Genomic DNA, 10,005 nt, shown 5'->3' with positions numbered 1-10,005 from the left:
GTTTCTTTTGTCCTTTTTTTCTGAAAATATAAACAAACAAATGTAATTTCTGTAAGTGTTCCTACTGTGAGTGCATATGTTTATATGTCATAAATCATTCCCATGGTTTTTAAACGGTGGTACTCAAGCTTCCTCTGGTGGTAAAGATCTGAAACACCACTCAGTATTTTCTCCTTAGTATAAAAAGTCTTAGAACCACTGTATTGTTCTATTTTATCATCTTAAAAATACTCTTTGTTTTGGTCGCAATGTGTAAACTTTACTTTTGGCTATGTTTGCCACTGTAACTTTGCAGATTTCCTCCACTGTGGGACTAATAAAGTATAAAGTTACCTTATTTGATATTATTGTTCTTTTTAAAAGGAGAACACTACCCCAAAATGTTTTACTTCTCTGTTTCCACATGAACATTTTATTGTCAGCAGCAAGATGTTTTTTTGTTGTTGTTTTTTTAATCATACAGTGTTGCTCACAAACAACACCATAAACCGTTACCGTACCGTTATAGACTACAGCCGTGATCCACAGTATACATGATTAATTCAATGCAGAAGCACAAACGTAGGAATATGAGGATTGCATCTGATTTGCAACACAAATTGCAATCATGATTTGTTCAGTATTTCATCGTCACAATGCGGGAAACGAACGGGACGACCGGGCGTCCATCGAGCTGCGAACGAGCGCGTCCGAATCAGACAGATGTCCTCGCTCTTTCAGCAGCAACATCAGACTCCTCCTCCTCCTCCATGTCACCTTCAGTCCATAGTCTCTCTCTGGCGAGTCGGCCACCAGAATGTCAGGTGGCCGGTCGCACGGCGGCGTGCGCGGCCGAGCGATGAGCAAGTGCATCGTGGGAGAGTCGTCCTGTTGTATCAGGTTTGGAGTGTCCACGTCGGGTGGCGTACGGACACTGCTGAGCTCAGTGGAGACGGGCGTTGAAGCACCGCCCGACTGAAGTCTCGCCCCTTGACGAGATAAAGTTTCAGGTTGGTCAAAACATCTGCTGGAGGACACAGCACCTTCATTCGGTCTTCTGACCGGGGCCGACTGTCTCTTCGGCGTATCGACGATCTGTGCGCGCGGTACAGCCTTTTTGATTGGACCCGCGGCAGACTCCGTGGCTGTAGTTTTCTTTGCGCGTGCAGTCCTCGTTTTCAGAGGCCGATCTCTCGACCTGGTCCGAAACGGTAACGACGGGAACGTGCACGCGCCGCTTCTCCTGGACAGCTGACTGGAGCGATCGAGGATGCCCGTGGTCGACTGGCACTTTCTCCTCCCTCGTCTCGCCGGAGGCGCGGCGGCAGCCGACGTGTCGAACTGTGGGCTTACCTGAAAGATATACAACTAATTAGCGGACATGTAATAATAATAATTACTCTTGTGTGTTTAAGTCAAACAGACGAAGAAGCAAAGGACAGATTTTGAGGACATTTTCTTGAAGCACCCTTTAAAAATAAAGCTGTATGGCTACGGAGAGGCAGAGGTGGAAAAAGTACTAAAATATTCTACTTAAGTAAAATACCAATACTTCTACCAATACTTCTATTTGATTACTCAAATAGAAGTATAAGTAGTCATCTGAAATGTACTTTAAGTAAGAGTTACTTTGCGTGGGGTGTGAGGGTAGTAGAAATATGACAAGGGGTCAGAAATCCAAAACTATTTTGGAGCTCATGCGCCCGGCGCGACACAGGATATTACGTCACTTTTGGCGCTGTTGGTAATCACATCATCATTTGTCTGGTTCTGGTGTATATTTTGTATATTTTATATATTATATTTTTATTTTTACTCAGTAACGGATAGGATTTATAAAGTAACTAAGAACAATACTTGAGTCAATACCTCCATACTTAGCCTTGTCAAACCTGGATTGGATTTGCCCTGAACCTGGATTGGATTGTCCCAGAGAAACATTTGACCTATTTGTGCAAATGGGGACCATTTAGCTTACCCATGAATGAAGAGCCGAGCTGCTGTGTGCTTGTGTCTCTGTGAAAAAGTCTCTGGGGTTGACAGCTGTTCGGACTTCGGGGCCTTTTGGGAGCCTGGCTCCACCTAGAGGCCGCTCTAGGAATAGCAGAGAAGGCTTCTCGGTCTTTGAGGCTTTACGGGGCATCGGTAGAAGCAATTCCAGACCACCTGGTGAACAAAAACATCCACCTTTACGTTAATAACTACGTTGCAAACATATTAATGTAGCTGTTTATGGAGCCTCGCGCTTGTTTACGTCCACAACCCGCGGTACACTATTTAAAGTTACGTGATAAATGGCAAATAATACGCACCGTGATGCGGTTCCTTGAGTGAGACACACACGTCATCGCCTGTAATCAATATACTAACAATATATACACGTAATATACAAGTAACGTGACATGAACTTTGTCGTTTTCTTTGTTTTTCTTTCTTCGTGTTTTCCGCACCACTTCCTGCTTCCGCCAACGTCGTCTGCCATTGGCCCGTCGCGCGACGCGTCAGTCTGTCTAAGCTGCTCATTGGTGCAATTCTACACCACGTGATCTAATCGACGGGGGCCTCGCCCACAGCGCCAAAATTCAAAAAAGCGTTTCTGAATCGGACCGATGGCGTAACAAAAATATTACTGAATCAAAGATTATTGCACATATCATGGATTATTCGATTACACACTGTCACCGCGAACTGTGGCAGCAATCAAGCGCAGTTGCCTCAAATGTCGCAGTGATATGAAGGTTTGTGTCCGTTGTCCCTGTTTGTTTTTTTAGTTACAACAGCGTAGATGGCTAGCCCCCCCGTGCTAACTTAGCTTAGCGTCCAACCTCATTTAGCTTTGGAGCTAAACAACAGAGCGCCGCCAGCTGACTTCATTTAATGATGATATATTTAATTATCTTCGTGTTTGTCGTGACAAAGCTCGCGATTTCAAAATACAGCGATACAAATTGTTTAGCAACACAGCACATACAGTCATACGCGTGTGTCAAAAGAAAAACAAAACTGAACCCCCTTTTGCGCTTCACGATATTGTAATATGGTCGTTGATTTTTGCTCTGTTTTGTTTCGTAATTTTAAAAACGGAATGTTTTTTATTAACTATTACACTTGTCTCTGTCATTCGGCATTCCTTGCATAAACAATGTAAGCGTTTGTTGTTCCAGAATGTTAGCATACATTTAGCAGCACAATAGACGCCGTTCGTGTGTGTCAGAGTGACGTCGAACTGAATTCAATTAGAGCGTTGCGCCGTTTTTGGCATCATCGAGAGTTTTCTGTCAATTGTCCGTGCTCATTTGAACAATTTGAAATGCTTTGTTGACTATTAACGTCCCTTGTGTAATTCGGCATATCTCACGTTGACGTCGCACTGTTTATTTTAGAACAATATACGTCTTTTCTGTGCGTCAAACTGAACTTAACCTGCGTATTACGATATTATAGCATTGTCTTCAACATTTGTCCCGTCGCTTATCGAAACTTGAACAAAGTGAGGTGCTTTACTAACTTTTACAACCACCTCGGTGATTCGGCATGCTTAACGTAAACACTGAAGCGCTTGTTGCGATAATTTGGCCATTCGATAATTTGCTGCACTGCTCGCCGTTGACTGGATGTGACCGTGAACGTTACATCATTGCAGACGCCGAACGCCCGTTGTCCCTGAAGGCATCATCAACGTCTAAAACTGACCATTTCAGGGCAGATTTTTAACTCCGTATCCAGTTTCTGCACTGCAGGGAACGTTTAAACCGATATAAATCGATTTTTTTTGTTGAAATAACTCGGATCCAGATCTTAATCCATCTTAATTTAACGTAAGTAGGGAATAACTTGTCATCGACCGCGTTCCATCTACGAGGTAAACGTTAATCTAGGGGGTTTTTGTTGTTGTTTTAGTAACATGATGTATGTAGACGGTGATAAAATCTGTGTAATCAAAATCAAAATGCATTTTTTTTGCATTGTTATAAAGTGAATATAGTAATATTTTAAATGAAATTGGAATATTATTATTTTTTAATCTCTTTTTATGCGGTTATATTACTACAGTTGTTATTTGTTGCATTTGGAGATGGACAGAAAAGACAAAAAAAAAAATGTCTAGAATTAGTTATATGTGGTTATATGTCTAAATGTACCTTTATTTGACATATTTGTGTTTTGTTTTGTGCACAATTCCAGCACAGATAAAGGGTCTTTTCACCGATTTGCTGACCATGAGGCGGAGCCCGAGGAGACCCCTGATTCTCAAGAGAAGGAAGTTGCCTTTTCAGCAAAATGACTCCACAGCAGCCGCCTCCCAGACTCAGTCGGCCGGTGCGTCCAGCTCCAAGGAGCCGCCGCCGACGTCGGCGCCGGCAGCTGCAGCGAATCCGTCCTTCCCCGACGGGATCCGCATCATGAATCACCCGTCCATGTCCGACACTCGGGTGGTCGTCATCCCCAGGGCGGCGGATCTCCAGGCCATCATCGGCGTCCTCACCGCCAAAGGCAAAGAGAGCGGCGCCCAGGGCCCCAATAAGTTCATCCTCCTGAGCGACAACGGCGACCGCGGCGGTGGATCCGTCGGTCGGGCGGCTCCCGGGGGAGATGGCGTGCCCGAAAAGATGGACACGGACGGACGAGCGGACGAAGCGGAAACCTTCCCCGATGCTACACCTCTCGCTGGCTCCAACCCATGTATGGAAAGTAAGAGTCTGACGTTCTTTGCGATCGTCTCCTTTGTTTAAACGACGTTGTGTGTTTTTCCTTTCTCTTATCAGTGAAAAGGAGAACCGAGTGTGGTCCTCTCGACGACAGCCTCACCAACATTCAGTGGCTCGGCAAAATGAGCGCGTCGCCCTCGAAAGACGACGCCAAAGAGAACGACGACCCGGAAACGGAGGTTTCTCAGGTAAAAGTCGGCCCCGTTGAGAAGCGGAGACTTTTCCTAAAGAGGTGGTGTCGATCCTTAAAACCGTGATCTTTCTCTCCCCCCCCCGAAGGCACGCGGCGGTCAAACGGACGCCGAAGCCGCCCCGCAGCCCACGCAGGAGAGGCCGCCGTACTCCTACATGGCCATGATCCAGTTCGCGATCAACAGTCGGGAGAACAAAAAGATGACGCTGAAAGAGATTTACACGTGGATCGAGGATCACTTCCCTTACTTTAGAGAGGTGGCCAAGCCGGGATGGAAGGTGCTTCAGAGACACAAATGTGTTTTTTTAGAGTTCATCGACGCAGAGACGAGACACGGCGCGGTTATTTGTGCTTTTCCATTAGCGATGTCTGCTCTGACGAGTTTCAGAGCGTCACGAGCGCGACGTTCAACACAAGAATCAAAGCCAACAATGTCTGTTAACTGTAGTCAAAAGGACTTAAAATCCTTTCAAAATGTTTTGGAATGAATTCCCAAATATACTCAAAATTCCAAAATATACTTAAAGTTCCAAAATATACTTAAAGTTCCAAATTCTACTTATAGTTTCAAAATATACTTAAAGTTTCAAAATATACTTAAATTTCAAAAATGTATTTAAAGTTCCAAAATATTCTTATAGTTCTGAAATCTACTTAATTTCAAATCTACTTAAATTTCAAAAATCTACTTATAATTTCAAATTCTACTTATAGTTCCAAAATGTACTTAATGTTTCAAAATATACTTAAATTTCAAAAATGTACTCATGCTTCCAAAATATACTTATACTTTCAAATTCTACTTAAAGTTCCAAATCCTACTTATAGTTTCAAAATAAACTTACATTTCAAAAATGTATTTAAAGTTCCAAAATCTACTTAATTTCAAATCTACTTAAATTTCAAAAATCTACTTACTTCCAAAATATACTTGAATTAAAAATGTACTTAAAGTTCCCAAATCTACTTATACTTTCAAAATCTACTTAAAAGTTCAAAAATCTACTTAAAGTTTCAAAATATACTTAAATTTAAAAATGTACCTGAAGTTCCAAAATCTACTTATACTTTTAAAATCTACTTAAAGTTCCAAATTCTACTTAAATTTAAAAATGTACTTAAAGTTCCCAAATCTACTTATACTTTAAAATCTACCTAAAGTTCAAAAATCTACTTAAAGTTCCATAATCTCCCTCATGAGAGCGACGTCCGACACAAGATGCAAAGAGAACTAGCTCAGTTTAAAAAAAAGACTTAAAAATCCCGAAAACTAGCCGCCTGATGACTCAGCTACACAGAAAAGTCTCTAGTTTGTGTGTTTGTGTTGCTTATAAAACACAGTCAGTGATTTAAGATGATTTTTCTCTCACTCTTTCATTATGGTAAGAACTCCATCCGTCATAACTTGTCCCTGCACGACATGTTCCTCCGCGAGACGACGGCAGACAACAAAGTGTCTTTCTGGACCATCAGGCCTGAGGTGAACAGATGCCTGACTCTAGATCAGGTTTACAAGGTGAGCACAAGTCAACAGACGAGGGGTTTCGATGAAGAAGGAGCTTCATAAAAGTGAATTCTCATGGCGTTTTCAGGTGAATTTGACTCTATGTTGGATTTCATCTTTTTCATTTCTCTCTGCAGCCTGGTTGTAACCCAGTGACTGCACCTGTGCCGCTGCAGATGCTTCTATATTCACACCAGGTAAGATTGATTTAGCCTGATTACCTCTTTATTCTCTAAGATTACCACTTTATTCTCTAAGATTACCACTTTATTCTCTAAGATTACAGTTTTATTCTCTAAGATTACAGCTTTATTCTCTAAGATTACAGCTTTATTCTCTAAGATTACCACTTTATTCTCTAAGATTACCTCTTTATTCTCTAAGATTACAGCTTTATTCTCTAAGATTACAGCTTTATTCTCATCATAGTTCGACTTTATTCTTGTAATATTATGACTTTATTCTCACAATATTACGATTTTCTTCTCATAATATTACAACTTTATTCTCATAAAATTACAACAAATTACAACTTTATTCTCATAATATTATGACTATTCTCATGAAATTACGACAAATTGCTACTTTATTCTCATAATATTACGACTTTATTCTCATAATATTACGACTTTATTCTCATAATATTACAAATGTACTCATAAAATTATGACAAATTACGACTTTTTTCTCATAAAATTACGACAAATTACGACTTTTTTCTTGTAATATTACAACTTTATTCTCATAAAATTACGACAAATTACGACTTTTTTCTCATAAAATTACGACAAATTGCCACTTTATTCTTGTATTACAACTTTATTCTCGTAAAATTAAAACAAATTACGACTTTTTTCTCGTAATATTACAACATTATGTTCATAAAATTACGACTTTATTCTCATAAGATTACGACAAAATGCTACTTTATTCTTGTAATATTACAACTTTATTCTTGTAAAATTACAACAAATTGCTACTTTATTCTCGCAATATTAAGACTTTATTCTCATAGTATTACGACTTTATTCTCGTAATATTACGAAAAATTGCTACTTTATTCTCGCAATGTTACGACTTACGACAATATTACGAACGCGTTTGCTCAAAACGTCGTCTCCGTCCTTCCACCGTAGGAGAAGGGACAGTTTTTCTCGATTGTTTTCGGGAAACTAAGGCGCTCTCGTTCTTTTTAGCAGCAACAGAAGAGGGCGCTCCCCGACACGAGGAGGACACCTGGTGGTGAGTTCACAGATGACATGTTTGTTACCCTGAAACGATAAGAAAAGCAGTTTGAAACGGACAGAAAATGCCGCGTGAGTGACTGCTGTCCTTCCTCCGCTCAGAGAGAAGGATCAAACCTCTTCTCCCTCGAACCGAGTCCTACCTGGTTCCGATCCAGCTGCCCATCGCGTCTCCCGTCTACCTGCCGCCCGTGTCGTCGTCGCCGTCGCCGGCGCCGTTTCCTCCGTCCGTCTCCGTCCAGCAGAAACAAAGCATCTCGCGCCCGACGAAGAGAGTGAGGATCGCACCAAAGGTAAAGATTATCGCGATGTCGCGTTTAAGTCTCGTCATGAGTGTTCTGGACGCAATGAAACGATGTCGTTCTGTCCGACAGGTGACCAAATGTGACGCCCCGGCCGCGGCAGCGAAGAGCAGAGACGCGATCAAGGCGGAAGTAAAGGAGGAGCCCGTGTGCGTCCCGGTCACGCGCGCGTCTCCGCGGCGACAGGCCAGCAGCTCGCGGCGCAAACAGCGCCTGGTCCACTCTCTGCACGAGGAGCCCGTCCTCCTCTGTCCCGACAGCGCTCTCTTCGACTCCGGCGTGGCGTCCGACGCGTCCACGTTCCACGACGCGCCGGACGCCGAGCCGCACAGCCCCGACCGCGAGTTCTCCTTCAAGACGCCGATAAAGAGCGGCGGTCAGCTGACCTCCTCCACCCCGAGCAAGCCCCCGTCCCACGTCGCAGCCGAGCCGTGGAAAGTGACGCCCGTGGGCAAAGGGAGCCAAAACCTCCTGGACTTCAGCCCCATCCGCACGCCGGGCGGTCCCTTGGCGACGCCGCGGCACGAGTACAACACGTTCAGCTTCAACGGCACGCCCTTCAAAGACTGGGCCGTGTTCAGCTCCCCCAGAGAGCCGCACCACGCGTCCGCTTCCTCCCGAGCGACCGGGTCGACCTCGGAGGCGTCCGGCGAGTGCCAACAGAGCGGCTGCTCCAGGTCGCTGCTCCAGGCCGGGGGAGCCACGCCCGCCAACTGCTCCCTCGCCGAGGGCCTCGTCCTGGACACGATGAACGACAGCCTCAGCAAGATCCTGGTGGACATTAGCTTCTCCGGACTGGACGACGAAGAGCTCGGCGTGGCGAACATCAGCTGGTCCGAGTTCATCCCGCAGGGTATGTAGGGTCCACGGGGGGGGCACGTTAGCGGCGTCAACGTTAACGCATGCCGCGTTTCCATGACGACCGACTGGAAAAAGTGTGTGTGACGTAATACCGCCGCTAGCTGCGTTAGCGCGCCTACAGTCGAACTGGAGCAGTCTGTTTAGCAGCGCCACAAATAACCAGCGTACCCGTGTACTGCGTACGTGTGCCTCTTTTCGTTTTTTAAAGTTTAGCGCTACTTTAGAGACTCATTTTTAACAATCTGGAGTCACGCAAACATGACGTCGCGCGCCGCTAACCGTTAGCCGCTAGCGTGCCCAGCGCTAGTTTTTTTTTAACACTATGGGCAGCATAGCCCACATAGAACGTAACAGATGACATAAGGAGTTTAGCTCGTCGTCGGGTTACAGCGCAACGACGGAGTCGCAACGAACGACGCAAAGTCGGAAAAACTATTTTCATAACAAAGCGTTTCGTTTCCCGATTTCCGTGTACGTGCAGAAAACCGATCGCTACGTCTTCTCTTCCCTTCTCAATGAAACTGCTCGTTTTCCCGATCTCCGTAATACTCGGACCCTTGAAACCACGACCGATACCACAACTGATACTAATATAATATCGTTTGTGTGATATTTAAAGGTTTTAAAGTTGGTTTTTTTGGACCGGGAGTTTCAGAGTTTGCTAGCTTTGAAGAAAAATCTAATCGTCGAACCTTTTTAATACAATACAAAGCAAATTTATTTTCCGATATCCACTCCAGTGAGTTTCACCAGCATCGGACGAATTATCAGCTAATTTCTCATAGCACACTTCAAAATAATAAATAATAATCAAAGAATATATTTTTTTACGAAGGTCCTAGCCTTTTTTACTACTTCTTTCCGATGTCCAGCGCAGTTAAGTTTTATCAGATCGGCTAATTCCTCGTAGCATACTTCCAAAACACGGCTCCTCGGAGTTCATTGGCTTTGGAAAACAAATAATTCAGTGTTTTGTGTAAAAAAGTTGATGCAATAATTTTTTCTACCGAAGCATATTTTTCTATCCAGGCGTCTTCGGTCACGTCACTGATGTATTCTTGCGATGAGCCTGTTTCATGCTACGAATCGGTCCGATACTGACCATATATCGTAGGATAACATATCGTGGAGCGGGAAGAAATAGCCACAAAATCAAAAATGTAATCGTTCAAAAATATTTCATCTGTTTGAAAACTTTTTGCGATCCTGACCG

General features: G+C 43.7%; 3 protein-coding genes across 3 annotated transcripts; 2 read left to right on the top strand and 1 right to left on the bottom strand.

The window, feature by feature from the left end:
* Positions 1 to 630: 630 nt before the first annotated feature.
* Positions 631 to 2,122, bottom strand: rhno1 (RAD9-HUS1-RAD1 interacting nuclear orphan 1; the record flags this gene model as incomplete). The annotated part of the gene is made up of 2 exons (XM_083906755.1): positions 631 to 1,332; positions 1,958 to 2,122. 2 exons carry the CDS (start codon positions 2,120 to 2,122, stop codon positions 631 to 633), a joined length of 867 nt encoding a protein of 288 aa, XP_083762881.1.
* A 2,077-nt stretch (positions 2,123 to 4,199) lies between these two features.
* On the top strand, positions 4,200 to 4,945 carry LOC310941567 (forkhead box protein M1-like; the record flags this gene model as incomplete). Its single annotated transcript, XM_083906754.1, has 2 exons — positions 4,200 to 4,671; positions 4,746 to 4,945. 2 exons carry the CDS (start codon positions 4,200 to 4,202, stop codon positions 4,943 to 4,945), a joined length of 672 nt encoding a protein of 223 aa, XP_083762880.1.
* A 49-nt stretch (positions 4,946 to 4,994) lies between these two features.
* On the top strand, positions 4,995 to 8,792 carry foxm1 (forkhead box M1; the record flags this gene model as incomplete). Its single annotated transcript, XM_083907369.1, has 6 exons — positions 4,995 to 5,159; positions 6,269 to 6,397; positions 6,523 to 6,582; positions 7,585 to 7,627; positions 7,732 to 7,922; positions 8,004 to 8,792. The coding sequence occupies exons 1-6, from the start codon at positions 5,037 to 5,039 to the stop codon at positions 8,790 to 8,792; spliced, it is 1,335 nt and encodes a 444-aa protein (XP_083763495.1). The 5' UTR covers positions 4,995 to 5,036.
* Positions 8,793 to 10,005: the final 1,213 nt, after the last annotated feature.

This window comes from Microchirus variegatus, assembly GCF_963457635.1.
Source record: "Microchirus variegatus genome assembly, chromosome: 20".
In the NCBI taxonomy this organism is placed as follows: domain Eukaryota; kingdom Metazoa; phylum Chordata; class Actinopteri; order Pleuronectiformes; family Soleidae; genus Microchirus; species Microchirus variegatus.
This window is presented reverse-complemented; position numbering and strand designations above follow the sequence as displayed.